This window comes from Triturus cristatus, chromosome 3_1 (assembly GCF_964204655.1).
Source record: "Triturus cristatus chromosome 3_1, aTriCri1.1, whole genome shotgun sequence".
Taxonomy (NCBI): Eukaryota; Metazoa; Chordata; class Amphibia; order Caudata; family Salamandridae; genus Triturus; species Triturus cristatus.
This window is the reverse complement of record NC_140583.1, coordinates 511713201-511738090: the sequence shown is the minus strand read 5'-3', so window position 1 is coordinate 511738090 and position 24890 is coordinate 511713201. Positions and strand designations below refer to the sequence as shown.

The 24890-nt window shown below is 45.9% G+C and overlaps 1 protein-coding gene across 1 annotated transcript in view; it reads right to left on the bottom strand.

Moving 5' to 3' along the window:
- Nucleotides 1–338: 338 nt before the first annotated feature.
- The window catches only part of LOC146860506 (aminopeptidase Ey-like), a 174413-nt gene continuing 149861 nt past the window's right edge, over nucleotides 339–24890 (bottom strand). Inside the window, exons 17-20 of the mRNA XM_085644418.1 lie at nucleotides 20898–21065; nucleotides 19613–19753; nucleotides 8897–8978; nucleotides 339–2245 (exon numbers count right to left, since the gene is read on the bottom strand). Of these exons, the coding sequence (XP_085500544.1) occupies nucleotides 2084–2245; nucleotides 8897–8978; nucleotides 19613–19753; nucleotides 20898–21065 (553 nt within the window). The 3' untranslated portion in view covers nucleotides 339–2083. The remainder of the gene's footprint in view (nucleotides 2246–8896; nucleotides 8979–19612; nucleotides 19754–20897; nucleotides 21066–24890) is intronic.

The following is a 24890-nucleotide window of genomic DNA, read 5'->3' as shown; positions in this document are numbered from 1 at the left end:
CAGATATTCTACAAGATGTCTTACTCTTGCTGATTTGAGACAGCCGGAAGATACACCGGTATAGAGAGTGACTTTCCTAACGCTTCCATTAAAAAAATGGTATGTGTGTAAAAAGAGGACATAAAAAATAGAGAATTGAATAAATGCATACGATTAAAATGATATAAATAGCCCACTTGCCTGAAGCTGCAGCGTTATCACATGCCTTACTGCAACAATGTTGGGGGTCGTATAAGCCCCTCAGAGGGTCTCATGGCCCAGAGGGATAAACAGAAGCGGTGCATGAGAAACACGTGCATGTGCCCTCATCTAAATGTACATAGTAAAATAAACTATGCTTCGCCGATAGGCCTTTATTTCATTTTGAAATTCTGCATATTATAGTTTACAAAATATACAATAAAAGTGTTAATTCTTTCACTTTTACCTATTGTTTAAATAATTACAAATTAACATTTTTTTATTTACAGTTATATTTTCTACAATTGAAATATATACAGACATGTATCAATTATCAATCTGAGATGTCATATTCGGTAGTGCCAGAAGAGAACAGGATACAATCAGAAATTGAGAGGCATAGACAAAGTTATCCAAAATCCACCCTTGGTTTTCAGCTGAATCCATTTTTCTCGACGGCCTTTTCTCGTCATGACACTGTTCATGGGAGGTTTCTAAAACAATGCTATATTTTATGTTGTGCACACAACAGCAGTGGTGAAAGCAGTCCCTAAATAAATATGGAACTAAAGAAACGTGTGACTTCACTGAGACCTGACAATGCACAGACACTGTCAATCGACCGATGCAAGAATGCAAGAGACCTAACCCTTTATTGAACTGGAACCATCTTACTGCCAGAAATGTGCAGTAACGGTCTATCAAGAGACTACTCGAACAACAATCACAGTGCAGTTAATGGCCTTTGGAAATGACCCACTTGTTTCTTTGGAGGCCAAAAACCAGGTGCCCTTTTCACGATTTGATTGATTTATTGGTTTAAGTTCGCAATCACTGCACATGAAGGTTCCATGAAATATTTAAAGTCATACATTAAATTATTTGTTTATAATGTTATGGCTTTATTAGTAGCACCTAGATATGCACGTATCTAGGTTAAAACCTATGGCTCTCATGCTCACTGTCGATACCAGTATCAGGCGCAAACAGTCTTGGTGACCAAGGGGCATATTTATTACTTTTGTGGCAAGGTCAGTGCAGCAAGTCACCGCGCTGCACTGCTGCGTCACAGGGAAAGGGCAGGAATGTGCCACATTTTTCAAATACAGCTCATTCCTGCCCTTTTTCTCTTGTGCTGGTGCCATTGTCGCAGCCTAGCGCCAATGCAGGCACCCTTGCACCATGCCTGTGCTGTAGACAGGATTGTTTTTCTGCACGTAGGGGCACTTTCCTGCACAAAATTAATCCTGAGAGGCTTTCTCCTCTTTTTATGTGGGCCACAGAATGCAGCACACATAGAAAGAGGAAAAACGAGGGGAAATTAAGATAATTCTCCTCGTTATGCCTCTACTGGCTAGGCATATCTTTTTGCCGCATTTCCAGGATTACCTGTTCTGAATAAATCATAAATCTCACTTTGCATGTGCGTCGCTCTTGCAACACGTTGTGTGGTGCAAGAGTGACGCAAAGGGGATCATAAATATGCCCAAAGTGTCCATGTTAGCCATTTTTTGGTAACAATATCGTAGTAATGGCTAGGGTATTTATCAGGGCACAATAGAAATTGAAGGTGACAGAAATGGACCTTATTCCAACAGCTTCTCAGCTTGTACTAAAATGTGCACTATCATTAGAATTTGCATTAGCAAAGTACTTATCAGTGCTCAAAGAAGACGACTTCATGGACACCAGGATTCCATATGGAAACATGGTCATCCAAAAGTACACAAAGTGGAGAGTAAATGACTTCGTTCTTGGTGTCGGTCATTACTCAATTTTGATAATCTCAGTCGCAGTGAGCACAGTAATTTTTGTAAAAGACAATGGCATTTGTCGATCAGCGGCCGGAGTTCTTCTGCCCTTCAAAGCATCTTTGGAAATTGAAGGATATTTCTGAGTTTTTTTATGGTGTGATGGGTGCTTCCCGCTCGAACCACTGCCGCACAGACTCCCTGTTCTCAGTCACCCATTTGATGTTTGCCTTGGTCTTCTCCAGGGCCTGCTCTAAGGCCCGGGTGCCAGAACCAAAGCCGATGTCCGCGTTGTCCTTCTTGAAATTCTCCAGCTGCAATTCAAAAAGAGGAGTAGAAGAACTGATTATGGAGTTTTTGCATTTGTTTCAATTTAGCTTTTTTACTTAGTTCAGTCGTATGAACCGATTAGTGTTTTTATTGAACATTTACTTTATTTTAGTTCACGTTTTTATAAAGTGTCACTCAACCACAAGTTTCTCAGGGTACTGTGCATTATAAAGTGATAGCCTGCCAGCAAGACTTGGGTCCTGATTGAGAGTTTGGCGGGCAGATTAATCCATCACAAACATGATGAATATCCAGGATATCCACAATGTTTGTGATGGGGTACCCATTTGCTCTAAACTCTAACTCTTGACCTTCCCTCCCCGCTCACATCTCTCTTCGATAACACCGACTTTAGCCCTGGGATGGGCTCGCTATCCTTTCAGTTGTGGAGAGAGGACGGGTGCCGAGCCTTGGGCCTCTTATTTGATAAAGGGGATATCATTCCATTCTCACAGCTCAGGGCCGACTATGGCCTCCCAGAATCCGAACAGCTGCACTACCTCCAGGTGCGACACTGGGCCATGCATCCTTATAACCGGCGACTAGGCTCCACACTCCCTACGAACGATGACTCATCACACGGTCTTTGGACAAGAAGTTGACTTCTGATCTGTATAACATGCTCTTGTCTCGTTATACCCACAGCTATCACGTGGGCCAAACGTGCTGGGAAAGGGAACTTGGCCATAGTCTTAGTCCCAAAGCGTGGGAGAGAGCATGTTATAGGGCACATCACACAGCGAGTCATGTAGGCTTTACTGAAACATTCACCAAGCTTGTATACTATTGGTAATATACCCCGAAGAGACTCCACCACGCTGACACTACTCAGAGTCCTGACTGTTGGAGGGGACGTGGGAAGAGGGGCATATTGGTTCACCTTTTGTGGTAATGCGAACATTTACAGACTTACTGGATGCAAATACTCGACGATGTTGACATGCACCTTGACATGGAGCTTCCCCGGCTTCCTGCATATGATCCACTGGGGGTACCAAACCCGCTCACCTACTCTCTGAAATCTAGGAGAGGGAGGCAGATTGCAAACGCACTAGGCACAGCCATCCAGCACATACTGATACACTGGAGATCCCCACGAATTCCAGCACACACAGGGTGGCTTTAGCGATTGTGGCATGTCCTGGGCATGGAAAAGATTTCCCTTACTCTGGCTGGGAAGGGGTCAACTTTTAGCGCCCTTTGACAGCCATTTCTGACCCTGCTTGCTCAAGATTTCTGGGAGCTGACTTGCCCCAGGTACTTACGCCTCTTGCGTCTTACCACACTGGATCCCTCTACATAGGCAAGCCTGGTTTCACAAACGATACCTAGCGCTGCGCATCGACACATAGAAGGTAATGGACAGGCGGGGTGAGGGGGTTCTCTTTGCGGTTTTCCTTCTCTTTCTCTTCTTTTTCTTTGGGAGGCAGGTGGAACTGTGTCAGTTATTTACTGTTTCTTTGCTGTATCAATGCAATTGCTAGTATACGCGGTGGGGCTCTGCGTGGCCCGTTCTGATGCACACTTGTTTCTTGCATTACTCAATAAAAGGATTTAAACCATAAACTCTAACTCTTTCGATTAATGATTTTTAGAAAGAGCACTGATTTCCATTGGTGTTAGACCTGGCACTATTGGCGTGGGTCTCCCCTGTATTTTTTGCCTCTGCCTCCTGTGCTTCTGCTGCGTGTTGGACTCCGTTTTGCTGGTCAAGAAGCTTTGGGTACTTTGCCACTGCTGTTCAGTGTCAAAGTGCAAGTGCTTCCTTTGTAAACTACTGTTATGAATTGGTGTTTCCATGATTGGCTACTTGAGTTACTAGTCAGGCCCTAGTACAGTGCACCATGTGTGCCCGGGCCTGTAAATCAAATGCTGCTAGTGGGCTTGCAGCACTGTTTATGCCACCCACAGAAGCAGCCTGCAAATGTAACTCTGGCCTGCCACTGCAGAGCCTGTGTGCAGTCTGGTACTGCCATGGCACACCCACTTGCCAGGCCCTAACCTTCCCTTTTCCTACATGTTAGACACCCCTAAGGTAGGCCCCAGGCACCCCCATGGGCAGGGTGCAGTGTATGTGAAAGGTAAGACATGCCCTGGTGTGTGTGGCATGCCCTTATAGTGAATTACTGGCAATTTCGTTTTTTCACTATTGCAAGGCTACCTGTTCTTATAGGACAGAATGGAGAGTTTGTTTATAACATCTTATAAACATAACAGGCCCTGGGATCAAGGTAAAAAAATTAAGTTGAGTATGCCTGAACTCAGAATGTTAAAATGCATCTTTTAGTGAGGGTTATTTTTACATTCTGTGTTTGAAAACACCACTTTTAGAAAGTAGGTATTTTCTTGCCTATCATGTCTGGCTTTTTGATGACAGGGGCTGGAGAGGGGCAATGGCTCCAGAAGTCTGATGAGTTAGGCCTGTGCGTAATAGACCTGGGCTGCAGGTGATTTCCTTTCACCTGAATGGGCCTGGTCAGCCTTCAACAATGCTGTCTCCACCTCCTTCAGGAAGCTGCACCAGTGAGGACAGACCTGGTTTTGGCTGGGTACAGACACTCTCTGCCTTCAGAGAACAAAGCATTTGTGTGTATAAAAAGAGGGGATCAGACCCCAGACTTTTAGATCACTTCTGGGAAATCAAGAGGAACCTTTGCCAAGGAGAATAGCCAAAGAAGCTGAGGAGGAATACTGCCCCTATGCTGTATGCTGTCTGGGGTTGGCCTGCAGTGGTCACTTGCTGCCCAGGAAAGGAGAAAAGACTTTGCTGCTTGCTTTGTCCCCCCACGCTTGAAGAGAAGATCTCCAAGGGCTTGAACTGAGCTTGCCCCCTGTTCTAAAGGTATCAGGAACAGCAAAGACCTCACCGTGTCTCTGGACACCGTCTCCGATCATCTCTGCAGAAGGAAAGGGTAACCAACTCTGTCATCAAATCCGTCACAGGATTCCATGTCCTGAAAACACAGCCGAGAACAACGCCTCGCTTCGCAACGCAACCCTGGTCTCACTGACTCCGTCAACGAGTCACTGCTTGTGCCGCGCCCTGAGGGCACCGCACTCAGCAATGCTTCACTACATGCTGCAAAGACATCACCGACTCCGTCGCTGCCCGACCCGAACATTGCCCGGCCCCGTCGCCGCATAGTGACTTACCAGCACTGCAGCGAGCACCATCTCACCCTTCAATGCAAGCCCTGGTCTCACTGACTCCATCAACAAGCTGCTGCCTGCCCCGCATTGTGAGGACATCACCTGCCGCAACGCTCTGCTTCACAACGCGACCGCAACGTTTGCCCCGACCGACTCACACCGGCGTGTTGTTCGCAACAAGAAAGGTACTGTATCTGAGTCTGCCGATGCTTTAGCTGGCCCGTATCGACGCGGGCGGCTGGAAATGTTAGACTCTGTTGTATTCAGTATCGCCGTAGCCCCAGGAGGAGCTACCGAGTTGGGAGAACTGTGTTTTATTGAATCTATGTTTATGTTTAGAGAATTTATTAAGCGCTCGTATACCAACGGTCTCTTGGCGCTGTCAGGAGTGGGAGAACTATCATAAGGGGCTCTGTCAGTAGGCTAGGGTGAACAACCAAGTTTTCAGTTTTATCTTAAAACTGGGGTACTCAGGTGTTAGTCTGATTTCTATTGGCAAGGAATTCGAAAGTGTAGGGCCAAGTACTGAAAAGCGAGAACCACCCATTCTCTTTCGCAAATTTCCTGCAATTTAAAGGTTTTTTTGCACAAGTACTATTTTTCAAGAGTATTTTATGCTGGATATTTATCATATTTGGTCTTGTTGGTTTAGATAAAGATTTGCTTTTTTTCTAAAACTGGTGTGGTGTCCGTTTGTAGTGTTTTCACTGTATTACTGTATGTGTTCACAAATGCTTTACACACTGCCTCTGAGATGAGCCTGTCTGCTAGTGCCAAGCTACCAAGGGGGTGAGCAGGGGTTATTTTAGGAGTATATCCCCCTTACCCTGACTAGAAGCAAGGGTCCCTACTTGGGCAATGGTACTTACCTGTGCCAACTAGAAACCCCCTATTCTAACAATTGGGCAATCATAAAATAAGTTAGAGGCATGGTAACAAATTGCCTTTGTTGGGGAAAAATGAAAGAGTTTAACATAATATTTTTTTTTATTTCTCTCTTTTTGTTCCTAATTTTTACATTCTTATGATACTATGACCAAAAGCCATCCAAACGTGGGTCCTTCCTCATGGAATTCGAGGTTTTTGCCAGTCTTGAAGGTGTCACATGAAGATATTACAGAAAGACCACTTGACCTGAAACCTAGATTCACACAAAGATTAGGGCACGTTCAACCAGCCATTTCCGTCCAGCCTCCAGAACATTAATTAAAAAGTCTTGGTGGTGCTCCTAGCCCTTCTAGGAGAACCACCAGGATCTTGAAAATAGAACTAAAAAGCCCTCCCAGGGCACTATGGGGCACACCCTTCTGGATCTGTGAATAATAAAAGAACGTCGCCAGCTGCTCATTTATTGCTCTTTTTTCAATAAAACAAATCTTTATATATTTTTTTCTAATAGTTGGGGGCCGCAGAGGGAGCCTCTGCAGCCCCTGCAGCACCTGCAGCCCCTGCAGCACCTGCAGCCCCTGCTGGAGCCCCAGCCGGAACCCTTACCTGGTGCAGGCAGGAACCAGCAGCTTTATTTTTAAATTGGGTGCCCAGTACCTACCTGGGCCACCCACAATTCTGAAAGTCGGGGGCTGCAGGGGAGTCCCTGAGCCCCTACCCCTTGCCGCCTCCTCAGCCAGCAGCTTAGCAGGAGCCAGCTCCCCCAAGACACCCCCAATGTAGGTAATTGTTGGGGGCCAAGGGGACAAGCCCAATGCTCCAGCAGCCATTCAACCTCCCTAGTCAACTTTCACTGTGGTGCTGGCAGGACCTGGCTCAGTTACTTTGCCCCAGTGCGGGCAGACACAGGGCAGAAAATTACAGTATCCCCAGGACATTGCATATCCATATAGTATGCAGGATGGGGCCCGGGGCTGATCAAGAGCTCAGTGAGGGAGTCCATACCTTTCTGGCCAAAAATGTAAATACCGGCTCAAAGGATGTGGTCAGTGGGGCCTGAATGAGGCTAGGGGAGGTGGGTCCCAAGCCTCCTCCCATAATTAACAGTATTGGCTTTCAAGATGGGGTACTTGGGGCCTCAATGAGGCATGGGGAGGCCCCAACCCAATACATAAAAAGCCACCCTCAAGGGACCTGGCCCTCCCCGGGGGGCTCATTTTCAAAAACATAGGAAGCCACTTTTTTTCTCTGCACTGCAAATCTCTGTGGATTTGTGGTGCCAATTAAAAAATAATCCCTATCCTACCCCCATATGTGTTTTTTTCTTTTTAATAGAAGACAGAGGACTGAGTCCTCGAATCCTAAAATGGCTGCCGACACATCTTTATTGATGTGGTGGCAACCAATCAGATCGAATTTTTTGATCTGTTGGATTAGTGGATCCTCTGCAGCATGATATATATGGATATGTTTTAACCTTAATTCCTCAAAAATAAATCAATGGATTTACATCAAATGCCAAAAAGTATGCTTTCTGGAACAATATCTAGCTTTCTGCCAAATTTTGTGTCATTCAGTTCAGCCCTTTTGCCTGTAGCTGTGTCCGATTTTCCCACTTGAGGATAATGGATAAAAACTTCATATAATTAAAGTGTGGGCAGGCCCACTGGGGTAAATTATGTTTGGGCAGAACTACCTGTACCATGATGCATTTGGTGAACTCACTGGAGGCCCAGGAAGGTGGTACTGTATTTAAATAGTAAGCAGGAGCCTGCAATGATGCTGCTGCTTCCCTTTTCGATTGGCCTGTGAGCAAGGACAGCTGTGTCCGAAACTCATTAGCCCATGTGCTATCATCCCTTGGAAGTTACTGACTTTGCTGTTGGTCGGAATAAAAACTTGAAAGTCTGTCTGCGAGTGCATCTTCTCTAATAGCAACTCCTTAATGTTTGTGTATGACGGCTCGTGCAGCTGTGAAGAAGCACCACCACGGATCCCAGCAGATCTGGCATGACTGTAATGTGCTGTCAATCTGGGATTGGCAGACTCCGCTAATTTTCAGCATTTCGGTATACGGAACATAGGATTGGCGACTTGAGGGTAATGGATAAAAACTATATAAAGAAAACGAGGGTAGGCCCACTGGGGTGAATTACATTTGGGCTCAACTACCTGTGCCATGATGCAATTGATAAACTCACTGGAGGCCCAGGAAGCCGGAACTGTATTTAAATGGTAAACAGGTGGCTGCAATGAAGATGATGCTTCGCTTTTCATTGGCCTGTGAGCAAGGACTGCTGTGTCCGAAAAACATTAGGCCATATGTTTTAACCCCTTGGAAGTAGCTGACTTTACTGTTGGTTGGAATACGATATATATATATATATATATATATATTTATTTTTTTCACTGTATGTAGTTGTGGAGTTCAGAGTAGTAGAGCTGTACTTAGCCTCAAAATATTTGGAAGTCAATTTTTTGGTTGCGATCATTTTTTCCTCCTTGGTATTTCGACATTAAAGCAAATACTGTTACAGTGTTTAACTCACCGAGTCATCTGGCTAGTTATTAACAGGGTTGATATGCTAATTGCTTACCTCCATAAGCTCTTTTTCAGAAGAAAATCTTCTTGTGATACTGTTAATCAAGCCAGAGAAGGAGAAGGAACCTCCGCCATAACTAGAAAAAGAGAGGGACGTATCAGTCTTGAATATCCTCAAATTTGTTTTGTACTGTTCTTTGTTTGTTCATTCTTTTATATAAGATATAAAATGTGCAAAATGTATTCCCTATGCATGTGTTAAGTAGATGGCTTCACAATCCAATCTGAATGATCAAAAACATTTAAAGCTGCGACCTTTGATTTGCTCATATCATTATTACCAGAGACATAAACGAATAAAATTGATTCCAAACTAAATTATAAACCGTACTCTCCCATGGAAAACGGTCACCCTGGTTATGAAGAAAAGCATTAGCTGAAATCTAAACGTACACCGTACAGGCAGCCGATAAACATACTTTTCTCTTTATTTTTGGACGTTCAGTGGAACCCAACATCCTGTGTCATATTTTTAGATTCTTCCTATTCGCCTGCAGGTGAAAATCTTGGCGAGTGCAGTCCGTTTCAATGGTTCTACACATGCTCTATATACCAAGTCATGAGAGCATGTATACATAGACACGCAATGAAAACAGATATTCCCTGTAGTTTGAGTAAAACAGTACTTTCTGGATTTCTGTTTGGAATTCGTGCCACGTTTTTTATTTCTAAAAATGTATTTTTTTAAACAAAAATAAATCTTTGTATTTCGCATAAAACAAAGTTATATTTAACACACAGGGGCAGATTTACAACCCCTTGCGCCACTTTTGCATCATTTTTAACATGGGGAAAAATGACGCAAAAGTGGCGCAAGGGGCTTGTAAATCTGCCCCACAGTGTTTTGATCCCAAACTTTATTCTCCCTGGGTAATTGGTTGTGGTAAAGAGGTCAATTTATTCGCACAATCCCAGAGTAGAAGAGTTAAAACCATCCATCCAATACCTTGTGCATCATGGGAATCATGTAGTGGGATATAGTCCACGCCACATGCCACAAAGAACTGAACAGGACAGTAGGGACATCTACCACATGCTGCGGGGATATCCTGGAGTAGAGGCTTAGGCGGCCGATGTTAGTGTCACACACAGTGCAGACAAACGTGGACTTCAGTTTACGATCGACGTCGCTTTGTGATGACGCTGTCTCAATAGTATTTCTATACTGCTCTTACTGGGGTTTTCATGCTCTTTGGAAGGAGGCCTTGAATAGTAAGAGAGATTTATGTGGGGCTTATTCGCTGCAGAGGCCGACCATCAGTCTACCAATAAGGACTTTCCAGCACCTTGATGGAGATCTCAGCGCACACGTTCGTGGGTGATTGTGCACTCTACAAATATACACAACATAAAAGGTGTTATAATAATGCAGGCTCTCAAGGGTCATCTGGTAATGGATCAGGCTTGTTCCATTATCTGATGTGGACCAACAATTGCCTTATCCAACGTCATTGCTTACCGTGTGGAATACAGGAATGGAATTCTGAAGCTCCCCTTGGAGTCTTCATTTGGAGATTACTTCAACCTGTGTTCTACTTAAATCATTTCTATTCGCCTTTCTTTCAGTGCAGCTCTGCCCAGACTCCTCTGCTGTTCTTTGGCAAGGCTGACAGAGGCAGTTGTACGGACTGCAATAACTAGACCAGTGTGATTAAACAGAAATTGTACAGGTCCATTATAATTTTGCATGTCAGTTATTGCATAGCTGTGGACAAATGATTCTTATTCTAACAGCCTCCACAGCTCCATGCACCCTATATATGATGCTATTGTCAGATGTAGAAGTCTCATTGAGAACGGCTGTTGTGCAGACCATTTGTATTCGATCTAATTGTTGAAATGGGTATAGGAGTTGGATTGAAAAGTATAAGGAAACCACAAAATAATGTGAGACCTGCAGGGTAAATTATACCCGCTGAACTCCGACCTGTATCTGCACATCTATCTCTCAAATGTCCTTCTCCACACCATGAAGGGCCTGATTACGAGTTTGGCGGACAGGTTACTCCACCACAAACATGACGGAAATCCCGTCCTCCGTATTACGAGTTCCATTATGTTCCATTGGAGATAATGGAACTCGAATACGGTGGACAAGATATCCGTCAAGTTTGTGATGGAGTAACCCGTGCGTCAAACTCGTAATCAGGCCCTAAGTGCCGTGTCCCATTGCGAATGGCATCAAACTGCTACCATCCTAGTCTCACAATAACAACGCGCTTCCAGGCGTCAACACTCCGCAGGGTTGTACGGAGAACTGTAAATATCACTACACAATTCATGTCTATGTTCTAACGATTTTCACAACAAAGAGACAAAGATTAATTGTACACACCAAGCACACACCAGGTGAGATACAAACCTAATTTGTCTAATTGTATGCAACGTTGTTATATTAAAATAATCTACAAACGTAAACAAATCATTTCTAAAATGCAGAGATACTAACGTTCCACCATTTGTGGGATAGTTTCTCAGAGTCCAATGTAGGCTTTTCAGGGCATACATACATTTCCCCATTTTAGTTTTCAGTACTTCTCTTGTCTTCGGTAGACTCGAGTCTTTGTCTGCTAGTTAAAGAGACAGATGATGTAGTTGGCTAAGACTTGCAGGAGTATATTCTCGAAAACGTGCGATAATCATCGCCAAAATAGGTTAATGCAATTTCACATATCGCCGTCTATCGCGGGAAAATAACTCAGTGTCAATGTCACATTCTCAACACAGCGGTAACATGGGATAGTGTCCCGATAACGCGTCAAATGTCTGTGAAAACATTACCGGAACGGTGATAATAATCAAAACCAGAACGCGAAAAAAGTGGCGATGGGCCCAACCACGATGACAAAATCAGCAATAAGCTGTGCCAGGCCTGCAATTCACACAAAAATCACGTTAAAAGCAGAAAATAAAACACAAACTAAAACAAAAAAACTACGAAGCACAATGGAGGTAGCCGGAGCAGGAACAGAGGACAAGAAGAAGAGGAAGACATGGTTCAGTCCACAAGAAAACAGGATCCTAATAACAGAGGTAATAAAATACCATTAACAACTGTTTGTCACCACCAATGTGTCATTGGTGACAAAAAATGTAATATGGCAGTCCATCGTGGCCAAGGTGAATGCAATCGGAGTGCTGAGGAGGACAATGGAAGAGGTCAAGAGGCGCTGGAATGATGTGGAGTGCAAAACCAAGCAGAAACTCGGCAACAACCCGAAGGCAGCAATGCAGACTGGAGGTGGGAGTCCAGCGCCACAGGAGGAGCTGGACGAGATGGAGGAAATGTGTCCACAGTCATCCGTGTGGAGACGGTTGCAGGAGTTGGGGGACAGGACACTGTTCGACAGGAGCCGACACAACAGCAAGAGGGTGAGTAACGACCAGGGACTGGGGGCACGGGGGGGAGATGGGCACAATAGTACACATGCACAATTAAGCATAGCACAGTGTACACCCACAATGACTCTGGAGCTTGTCCCTGATCCCCTTGGCTCACTGTAGCACACCTAGAAACTGCAAGTAGGCCACCGTCGACTATGTGCCCAGAGGGGGCCCTCCCCACACATCACTAATCTCACAACAAACCCATGCACATGTGTTGAACCCAGCAAAGCTGCGGGTCCGTGACCCACACTGACAATGCAAGTGACACTGCATGATGATTAGCATGGCTGCAGTCCAATTATCATGACATGGTGCACGCCACAACACTGAGGTGGCTGAGTGTGGACCACATCTGTAAAGGAGCAGGTCACACTCTGACACATGCACGTGCACAAACAACCCCTGATGTCAACACCTAATCTGCGGACAAACCTTGCCCAAGAGTCCCAACTAGCACCAAGAGCCAAATTTACCCAAGTCTGTAACATCTCAGCACTGTATAAGCACAGCATTGAAAGGCACACCACCTGAAAGGGATATGGGCCAGCAAAATCAGAGCTGCAGGGGTGACTCTCCCACAATGTAGCACACACACATAAGAAGCACATCAACATTGACAACAATGTGGTACAAACCGCAACACGTTCACAACAGAACAGAGGACACAACTGCTGCCGCTTGTGTGTAGAAACTGGCCACTCACATTTGCCATAGCAGGGAAATGTGAGATGATGATGTACAAGTACAAACACACTTCCATGACGTTGTCGAAATGTCCCACATCAAACAGGCAGCTCCTCCCAAACCAGTCACAATGTACATTGTCATGCAGTCTGTATGTAAACTTGTACAATGCGTCAATATACATGTAAGCACAATGTTAAACTGCACCTCCCCTTCACATTGCAGAGGGAGAATCAACACCTCCTGCAGAGCCGACCCAACAACTCTTCACTGATGACGAAGAGGACCTCCCCACCTTCGACACTGACGCCCTCCAAAAGCTCATGGACAGCTTCGGCACCTCACCTCCAGGAGCAGGGCAGCCCAGCTGCATCCAGGAGACCTCACCCCCTGCACAGACCACACAGCAGGGAGCACCAACCACCACGGCTGTCTTCCAGGACCGACACGAACAACACATGGCCTTCCAATGATGTGTGTTAGGGTGCCAGGAGAAGACAGCTGATCAGGTGCGGGTGGGGTTCGACCTCATGGCAGCCAAACTAGATGCCATACGTGGGTGTCTAAGTCCCATCAGGGACCACTTACAGTCCCTAACGGATACCCACAGTCTGCTCCATGCTCTCCAACGATCCATGGACACATCGCTGGAGTCCTGACTCTGAGACAAGGACAACTGTCTAGTCAGAGTGGCTCCAGCGGTGTCATCCCGGAGTTGGGACACATGCGGAGGACCATGGAGAAAATGGAGCAGGTGCAAGCGGAAAGAATGACTGCCACAGCTGCACACCAGCATGATGTAGCTGGTATCTACCATGCCCTGCAGATCCTCGTCATGGCATTGCTACAACGAGGCCTGGCACAGATGAATGCTGCTGCTGCTTCCACATCCACATCTCCGCCCCCTGATGTGTCAGTGCCACACAGTGCCGGAGACAGAACACCACCACCGACATGTGAGGCATATGAAACATCAGAGGACGAAGATGCAGATGATTCTGTCTTACTGGTAAGGAGGAAGCAGTAGCATTCATCTCCGCCATATGACCTGTTTCTGCTTGGTTCTGCCCTCTGCATCATCACCTTCCACTGTCCCCCGATGCACTCTGCGACACTCACCTTGGACCTTGACATGGACTGCCATATTCTGTTTGGTCACCAATGACACAGCTATCAGACTGTGGACTTAACTCTTCCTCATCCGATGTACTTGTCATTCCCTGAAGGACTCTGGTTGGCCATCCACGGGCCAAAAATGTAAAGTGGGGTTTGCATGACCCTGTACTGCTCCAGATACAACACTCCACTGAATGTGCATTAAAAATTCAAATTCACACATATGTGTCATGTCTATGATCATTCAAGTATGAAAGTATGGATGAATGTAGGGTCAGTGATTCCCCCTTAAGTTCATGTTGCTCATGTTGTGGTACTTGAGTCACAGGGTGCAACAATACCGATTGCGGTCCGGGTGGCGACGACACTACAACAGAGACACATGCATTAGTTATTTCCTTGTCCAGCCCAGAACGGAACCAGGCTCAGAGCCCCGGGGTCATTGTTCACACCCCTATGCTGGACTGGCATACGCCAGGCCAGCTCACTCCGCTTACGCTTACAGTGGGGGGGCAACAATGCTACATGTCCCAGGTCCTCCCTGTAGTGATCTGCTGATCACAGGTCTAGTTGTCAGCATGCCACAGCCATTCCCTGAGGGCTAGCTTACACCCACACCACACCCATCCAGCAAAGGGGTCACAGGACATGTGACCATGCCAATAAAATGGGCCGAGCGCACGTGCTCGGGCCATTTCCACTATCTATCTGAGTGTGTCCATGTGGTCATTATTTATGCCTGATGGCCTAGGGCCCTACCACATCACATTCCCCACTGCCGGAGGCGACATGATGGCGTCCGCACCACGAGACTCAATCATAAAGGGCCCATGACTTGCGGTGCACAGAGTTGGTGGCAGCCGAGGCACTTTGGCCGGCACGGGCCTACCGCCACGAGACGGTGACTTTCACTTGCGGTACACAGAGTTAGTGGCAGCCGAGGCACTTTGGCTGGCACGGGCCTCCCGCCAGGTGGCGATGACTTGCGGTGCACTGAGTTAGTGGCACCACAGCTGAGCGGGTGTGTAGCCTGCGATGATTCGTAGGCCTCGATACGCCGTCCTGCCAATCAATATTCGATTTGAATTGTGAGCCCAGCTGGACCGCAGTGTACGCCAAAGGCAGCAGGCTGCACAGACATGACTCCGCAGCACGGTGCAGCAGGCTGCGCTGGGAGCCTGTGGCACGGAATCCAGTAATCGGCTGCGGAGGTTGCACTGGCATGTGGTGGGCCCTCCGGGAGACACGCCGGTGGCGACAGGTGAGCATTGAGGCCTGGGTGCGCAGGGGCAGACAGTCATCGCTGGGCGGCAGTCCGGTCTGGGGACCAGGGCTGAGGTGCAGCAGGCGCACAGGATCGCGTAGGCACCACCGGTCATGGTGGCGCCCTCGTGGCTGGGTGGGGGGAGTGAAAGTGCATGGGTATCAAGCTGATACAAACCGTGATGCTTACAGGTATGAGAAATCCTGCATCATGAGACCGTAACAGACGTTCGTGTGACCATAACCTTCCTTTTCTTTCCTACGAAGGTTAAGACCATACATACTTCTGTTACGGTCCTTTTTTGCAGGATTTGTCTTTCCTGTAAGCATTCCAATTTGTCCAAGTGCTATACACTGTACCAGATTAGGTTTGTGACTATACGGACGCTTGACCATTGTCACCATTTGTCCAACAGGTTTCTGAATACTGACTTCCGGAGTATGGAATTGTATTGGGGAGTTCCCGCAGCATATGCAGTTACTTGAATCCACACGTTGCCCTGATGAAGTTCCCCGTTGGGCGTTGGCTGTGCTTTTCGTATTGTTTATTTGGGTATTTGTAATAAAGGACTGTTTTTGCACTACTGGACTTCATGACCGTGCGTCCCCCCATTTTAGTAACTACAATCTTGGATCTGGGGCACAGAGGCGTCTGGCAACGGCTGAAGTTGGGGTTGGTTGAGCAAGAACACTACGAATTGAAACTGTCGTGTGGTGTGGATACAGGGGCCCACCGATGCTAATGTGGACATGCATCCAAGACATGTGTGAGGAAGTTTGATAAGGCTGACTTTGAGACTCCTCCGACTCTGGCAGTTGTTGGTTGGGAGGTACCAGGGGCCAACAGGTGCAGCACAGCCAGAAGCTTTGTCTGCGGAGGGATGTTGGTTGTCCGCTGTGTTGGTACCGTCAGCCTGTGGGCACTGTGGGTCAGGATGCGGAGGATGGTTGTCCTTTTGTGCCTGTAGTGGGCACTGACTTCCTCTGGCGTTGAGTCTCTGAGGCTTGTGCAGGTTAGTAACGTCTGCAGTCCTGTTTTGCTCTGCCTCTGTGGTAGTCCGGGGGTGTGTGGTCCGGGGGGTGCATGGGGGTGGTGTTGTGGGTGTTGTGGACCTCTTGGGTCTCCGAGCTGCATGATCAGTGTCTCCATGACATGTGTTGGTCTTCAGATGTGGCTCTGGGCTGGGCTCCCTTTCATACTGCAGGTAGTCGTCCTGCTTTACACCAGTAAAAGGCAGGTGTTAAATCCCTGCTGCTAACGCGCCTTATCGTCTGTTTTTGGATCACATCACATATCTGGCTGGTCGTTGAGAACTTCGCAAAGTGGTGTTTTTGTGTGTTTATGCAGGGGAACGCCTACTCTGCATATCATTAGTGTTAGCTGTCGTTCTCATCCGTAGCCATGTATTTTGCGGAAGGTATCGCTGGAAAACTGGCGATATCGACAGTTTGCACCAGCTTGAGAATGGGGTGATAATTTTTTCGCCACTTTTGGTGCGCTAAAGTGCCGATAACAAGGTGATAAGTCCTTGAGAATATGCCCGCAGTCTTTTTACTGAAACATTCAGCTGTAAGGCTGTCTTGCATCTGTGCTTGTGTTTGTTTGCTATTGGTTTCCGATTTTTTAATCCGAAGAAGCCAATTCGAAGGAAAAACGTCACTTTCTACAATAAATGTGATTCTTTCAATCTTTAGATTGCATGATCTTTCAAATGTTGAGCACTTTTTTCAACACCTAATTGAACTACATTCTTAAAACTGAGCTGGAGACAAAAATGTGCGCACAGGTATTGAGAAGCACATTAGAGCGTTGAAGATGGTACATGCCCTGCCACATTCCTGCCGAATGGCTAGTTTCAGCTCCTATCTTGCCTTTTATGTTTTGCAAACGTGTGTAACCTGAATGGCTGACACATTGTTAAGTAATTCCTTTTTGAAGGAAAAGTGCTTTATACGGTATTTTCCAATTTAAAGCTGTAGTCCTTAAAAAGTTTGACTTTTTTCACCAGTTTTCAAACATTAACACAATAGTCCACGTTTAGGAGAACTGCATCTTTTGAAGAAGAACAGAGAATTCACTTGATTGCATTACATCTATTTTGACCAGACAAGGTCTGAGTAGAATGTATTGCAGACGACCTTCAATGCTGTTTTTGCTCTACCGCACCTTTCACGGTACCAAATAAGGCTTTTGAAAAGGCTCGGGTGAAATTTAAATGACGCTGACATTTGAGAATGTAGCATTGCGATGGTTATGCTAAGTTCCCAAAATTAGGCTTTGATGCCACATCACATAATAATGCCGCTTTTCTGGGCAAAATTAAACACAGGAGCATGGTAACAACAAAAACAACCGGAAGGCGAGTGCTTTTGTTTGCGGCACTTGCGTTTTTTACACTACATTTTAGCAGGAAGTGCACTCATACACCAAAAAATAGCACATTTCATGCTAAAATATACCACTAAAAGAGTGATATGCTATTCAAAAAATAACATATAATTTCTGGTAATTAGAAGAAAGCAAATTTCGTAAACTCCTAATTTTGGAATGCGTTCTCTTTTTTTTAAACATACACCAGAACAATACTAGGAGCCTCACCTTACGGAGAGCACACACAAAAACCTCACTGACTAGAGTCACACACAACCAACAGCACTCTCACACACCTCAGGAGTTGCATTCTCACTACCCACAGCACTCACACACGCCTTCCATATTATCGGTCATGTTATAGACAACACTTGCACCTCACACAGAGCATCAGTCTCACATACTATTGATAGTGTCCTCACACCTCTTGAAGGCTAGCAGTCACATACTATCCGAAGTATTCCACACCCCTTATAGAGTAGCAGTCACGCATTACAAGAAGCACTTTCATACTCACAACAGACTAGCAGTCACACTTTACCAACAGCACTTTCAACCCCTCAAAGACTATCAATTCACATATTACCAGCAGCACTCTCCCAGTCTTCACAGACCAGCAGTCACACACAATGGAACCCCCTTCACACCCCTTAAAGGTTAGAAGCAATGCCAATAGCCCTGGCTTGTGAGTGGAAGGGCCTATTTATTGAATAGCGAGTTTGCAGGTGTGGCACTGTGAACAGATAAGTGGGAGAATGCAAGAATGAGTCTGGGGCGGATGTATAGCGGCATGAGTGCAAGTGTGAGTACCTGAATGAATAGCTGGTGTGTGACTGTGTGCAAGAACAGATGCTTGAATAACTGCCCAATAATAATAATAATGCTTCATTTCTCCTCGTTTTTGGATTTTCCATGTGTGCCGCCTTGTGCAGCACACATGGAAAAAGCAAAATGGGATTTCAGGAATTTTCATGTGCAGGAAGGGGCACCTTCCTATACATGAACAACCCTCCCCTGCACACACACACTCTTGCAATCTGGTGCAAGTGTGCCTGCATTGGCGCTAAGTCGTGCAATTTAGCGCCATCGCAGGGGGAAACACCAGGCTGCACCACCTTCTTGAGAATAGGGTGCAGCCACGTGTTTACGAAGTGGCGGAGAGAGGCGTTAAGCCAAGGAGGCTAACACCTCTCACGCCACTTCATTGAGGATATCCCCCAAAATGTTCACATTATTGCAACGCACTCTGAAGCAGCTGCAAGTTGGCAAACAGGCACTGTCACAGACCAGTTTACCAAAATGTTTGCACTGGTGCGAACGATGCAACATATACCCTTTCGCTTCATTCTTGTTTCGTGCGAAACGTAGAATCTATCATTTAAACATTGTCCCTGCTAGTCCGTGGTACACCCTTCCTCTGTTGCCCTGTCGCAGCAGTGCGCTTGTGTGCTGCTGTTTGTCACAGCTATGGCCTGCCCTATCAGACAAAACTCTGTGCGCTCCTGTTTGACACAGCTCTGGGCCGTCCCAATTGACACAGCCCTATGCTGTGCTGTTTGACACAGCCCTATGCTGTGCTGTTTGACACAGCCCCATGCTGTGCTGTTTGATACGGCTCTGTGTCGTCCTGTCTGCCACTCACAGCTCTCTGCTGCCTTATGTGTCAAAGCTCTGCGTACTGCCGAATGCCACTGCTTCTTTGAAAACAGCAAGACCTATTGGTGCTGACAATGTTTGTTGCATCAGTTGGTAAAATGAAACATTGCAAATTATTTTAAGAGGGCCTGTAGGTCAACAGTGGCCGGCTGCTTCTTTCACTAAGGTTCCCAGCGTAGCTGTCATTTCTTCTCCCTCTATTGTAATCGCTTCTGACCCCGAAGAGGAACTTACTCAGAAAATATTTTTTTCCAGTTTTCTCTGATGAAAGTCCAGGCCAGGTCCTGGCCGTCAACATTGCTTCCAATTGCATTGATGGTGGAGGTGGCGTCTTGCTTCCGGATTTTCGTTGGATCCAGTGTATACTCAAGATACCTAGGGAAAGAAAATGAAATAAAGGGAGTTGGAAAGATGGACGAGAACATGGTTAATTATAGGACTGTATGTTCAATTATTACTTTATTAAATTAGTATATGATAGTTTTCCACACATGTGGCAAATTGTTGTAAAATTGTACGCTTGTCACGTCTTTAACAAAAAAGTCGCTCACTTTGTTCTCTGAAATTAGGTACGCTTGAGAAATATTGCTCAACGCTCTTTAAAACGTTCTCTTACTCTCCTGAATGGAATATAGCTATGGGGAGCACTGGCTCCCCCAGCAGGCCTGGGGACCTCATTGCAGCGTCGCCTTTGGTTTGAAAAGGTGTCGGTCGGTGTAGGCTACTAGGCATGGAGCTGGGTTGAATTTTCTGGGTTGGCGCCTTTGTGCTTGTGGACGTTTTTAGGCTTCAGCAAGGGCTTTGTGGGGCAGACTCTGATCACAGCTATACTAAAATAATAAACAACGGCTTAGGGAGATGATCCAGATGTTAAAATTCAAATGTCCCCTTTGTAAAGCAATAAATGCTTCTCCCCATTGATGACGGTCCCCATGGCCAACAAACATGTCATTGAAAACACCTGTGAAATACCGAGGTCAGCGACTAAAGCTGAGATTAAAATGGGGTCTGCAGGAGTTTCAACAGGTAGGGGAACAGAAGGAGAAGATAGACTTGATAGCCTTATTCTACAGTCAATATCTCCAGTGAAATGTATTTAAAAGTCATCCATGGCTTTAAACCCAAGACCTTTCACCTCTCCAATAATTTGACACTTCCTCTTTTTATATTGCTTTGTTTGACACCACAGTTGTTCTCACTCCAAAATCAAAATGAACTATCGACACAGAACCTAGCCCTAAAACGTTCTATAATGATTGGAGAAGACAATTTATACCTGCCTCAGTGTGTTGATTTAACCCGATGATGTAGCATGCCACCTAGGTTGGTGGTTGAGGGTTTCACCCTTTTAAATGAACCACTCGGGCAGGGAGAAATTGTCTCCCCCAATCATTTGTACCTTTGCAGGACTAGGTTCTATGTCTGCAGTATCTTCTTTGATTTTGTAGTTTATAAAGGGAGGGTACACTGCTGCCAGTCCATCCCAACCCCTGTTTTATTAACAGTTGTTCTCACTCACCTGCTTAGGATTGTTGTATTCTTACTGCAGGCCATTGCTGACCTCAGTTTATCAGCCTCCGTTGCCACGCTTGCTTCCGTAAACCTTTGCCACGCAAAGTCCCACTCTGCTACCCCACCTGCTGCTATGGCATTGCAGTAGATGGTGGACCTCAGATTTGGTGTGATTCTAAGAGAATAAAGAGAATAGCAGTGAGCATGAGTAAAATCTCTAGGCTTTTGTTTTGCTCTTTATTTGCCTCCGCCTCACTGTGCCTTAGGACTCCTCCTGATCCACAGCCCTCTCCTAAGCCTCGCCAGGTTCCACATTAGGCCCCGTGGCACCCAATCCTCAGATATACTCAGGATACACACTGTTTACTACTTCTAAATGATAGCGAGATAGATACATTCATGGACAATTACTTACTGGCAATCTTCATTACTCTGAGCCCTAGTCTTCCTTGCCACCTGTGACTATGAAGATGAGTCTTTCCTTTGGAGCCTGCAAACCCTCTTACTCCCTAAACCCAAAACATTCTGCCCTAAGCAGATTTTGTAAAAAGAGATTTGTATTGTATTTTATTTGATCGTTGCCCCTTTTAAGCTATAAAGGGTATCCCTGGTCCTTCCACTTTCTGTTGTATCTGTCTCTGTCAAGGCACAGCTTCCATCTTGAACACAAAAGTGCCAGAATAGTAGCCTATTGTTCAATTTCCTTAAAAAAACAGAGGAAACGCGGTAGGAATGCAAATTCTTGTTTTCTTCCTTAGAGCCCTTCTCTACACAAGAAAACTAAAGGGGACGAATCAAGGGTTATGCGATAGCCTAGGATCATGCGTGAACCAATGCTGTACTGAGCCTAACAATGGGCGACTTCAGGCCACGGACTAGCTGTGCTATTACAGGCACAGAGTGTGACCCCGTTTTCCGCACACACTGAAGGTGAGGAATTATTGTGGCTCTAGCCAGAACATGCTGGCGGTGAGTGTTAGCAAGCTACCCTTGTGCACGGCATTTGCCGTTTCGACCTTGCTTTGATTGACATTCGTGTGGCCCAAAACACTGTTATCTTGTGCCAGGAGCACAGGTGCACACATGGAACAGAATGCCACTGGCTTTAGTGGGGTGTATGGACACTTGAGTATTTTGTTTGACTTCAGGAGAGGAGCTTCATTTGTGCTGAAGAGAGAATGCAGCAGCAAAGCAGAGCAGATGCGTGTGATGCAAGGGATATAGTGAGGCACTGGGCAGGCAGTCCTAGCATGCCAATGGATGAGGGGCGAAAAGCCTCTACCTGCACGAGTGGAGGCTGGGAAGATGGCTATGTGTATGTGACATGCATGGGGCCAGACATGTGCCCGAGCATAAAACATCAAACAGGATGCAGTTGAGGGGTGGCTGGCCAGGGGTCAGCAGTTGTACAGATACTGAGGGTCTGCATGTGAGTAACTGCTGAGGAGGATTTGCGAGCATGTGAAGGTGATAGGTATGATGGCCAGTGGTTTAAGGATCAATGAGAGCAGATAAGAGGAGGCAGAGGGGTATCCACACTGATTGCTTACTAGAAGCCCAATCTGCTCAGCCTTGTATTACTAGTAGTGGGTGACTCATGGCCTTCTGTTCCTTACATTAATGATGAGCTAAAGTCATGAATCTGTGGGGAAATGCAGGTGACAACCGGGACTTCAATGAACCCTCCAATCACATATGGCATTTAGGCAATGCCCAGATATGAAGGGGCTGTTTCCTGGACACACCCAGTTACAGGAACAGACAAGCAAATATGTGCCAGGGAGAGACAGGCAGGTGGTAATTCACAAAGCATTATACAGGTGGTACCCAGGTGCGGTCTGAAAACGTCACGGTGCAACTAATGGCAAGGGATGAAGTGGGGCTGTCGGTAGAGCAAAGCAAAGTACAGGTTGTACCCTGATGCAGACTGACAAATATGAGGCGAAGCAGCCGCACAATATGGAAGGTGTATGGGCAGGTTGAAGGGTGGGGAATGTTCGGATTAAGGTGCACATGGCACAGTACATTATGTAGAGAGAACACTGGTATACAGCCCAATTAAGCTAAAATGAAGTACCGATAGCAGTTCCCAGATAATCTGAGATGACTGGGCAGAGTGTAGGTGAGCATGAGGTACTAGCCATAGACCCTTCCAGGCTCAGACAGTACCAACCCGAGACGTCACCACAGAACGATCCACTTTGTTGAACTTAGTAGCTCCTACTGCGTATGTGTTGCCATTTACTGTTGTGTTCCATCTCTGAAAAGTCTGGACTATATCAGATGGGAGTGTGGAAAGGGCACCTGATTCGTGCACCCAATCAGTAGCCTGAGCTAAATGGTGACAAATTTAGAAACAAAGAAAGTGACCTATTGCACACAGAAGGCTACGGCAAAACAGTGCATGTAGGATGCAAAGGCCTTACTATGCACCAATTAACAACTTGTTCCACAAAATCTAACTTTTGCAAAGACCTTCAGAACGATCACAACAATGGCCAGGGGCTGTCATTAGCTTGGGCCCGCACACTCTCTATGGCATGTGAAGCCCAAATCAGGGCCACAACCATCTTCGCCATAGCAGGAATCACCATAGCTTCATGGTGCCTGTGCCTGGTGGAAGCAAGAAAATGGATGCGTGTAGCAGCATTATGTATGATCAATACACAGATTACTTTGTTGAGCTGTTCAACCATGATATAGGACTGACGGTAAACATGAATGGTTGTGCTGCGGCTACTTGTAGTTCTGCAAACAAGCTATCTGAGAATATCTAACTGATCAATTATTCTTCGGCACCTGGCTCTTATGCCCGTCTGTTCAGTGGAGGTTCTTGCCTCTGCGCCCTAATCAGAGGAGTTTGTGCTCTATTGAAAGATCTGTGCTAACATGCAGGGAATATCTCAGCTCAAACTTCATTTATGGCAGCTCATGCACTTTTGCCAACGCAAAGTGCCAGCCGGTCAGCCCGATTGGGGTTTTGTTTCTGAAAACCAAAATGTCTACAGCAGTGGTTCCCAAACTTTTGACTCCTGAGGATCCCCATTGAGTCACCACTGGAAGCCGGGGACCCCCAAGCAATTTATAGGGTTTAAATTTCAAACATTAAAACAATAATTCGAAAAAAATAAACACACATGTGCACACAAAACAAATACTCAAATTACTAAGGATTTTAGGGGCATATTTCCAAGTCCCTATCGCCATGGGAAAGTCACTTTTTGCGATGTTCCTGTGGTAATAGGGGCTTTGCCTTATTTACAAGGCAGCGTTAAGACACTTATTGTGGCTTAACGCTGCCTTGTAAATAAGGCCCCCTTTCACGCAATGCTTAGCGTGAAAAAGGAGGGCAGCGGGAGTTGCGGTGGGCGTTTCACTCCAACACTCATTGATTTTGACGCTGCCCTCTATTTACAAGGTCAGCCTAAATAGGAGACAGCACCAAAATTAAGACCATGAAAAACCTGGTCTTAACTTGGTGAAATGAGGAGAAATGCCTTTTTTCTCCTTGTTTTTGCATTTGATTGTTTATGTTCAGGAAGGTGACCCTTCCTGCACACAAACAATCTTTAATAAAAATGACGTTTTGTAACTTCCATGTGTGCTGCATTAGGCAGCACACATAGAAGTGACAAAAAGGCATTACAACATTGTTCATGTGCAGGAAGTGGGAACATAGCAGCATCAGGATAATGATAGACTGGGAATAAACATATGTTGCTAACTTTTGCCGTGCAGTTTGCAAGCAGCTCTTTGACAGTTTATAGGACACTGTGCTAGATTACGATTGCCCCTTATGAATTGCACAGTGACAAAAGAATCTCTGTGACAAAATCAGTAACCCACTGACCTATGCACATAAAATACAGTTTTTTAAAATGCATTGTACACGTTCTTTGCAGTAGGCTTATTAACCCTCTGTGCTACATTAGATAAGTCAAAGCTGCCACTGGACAAAACTCTCATCTCTCTCCAGCAGGTACATAAATCACTGGCATTT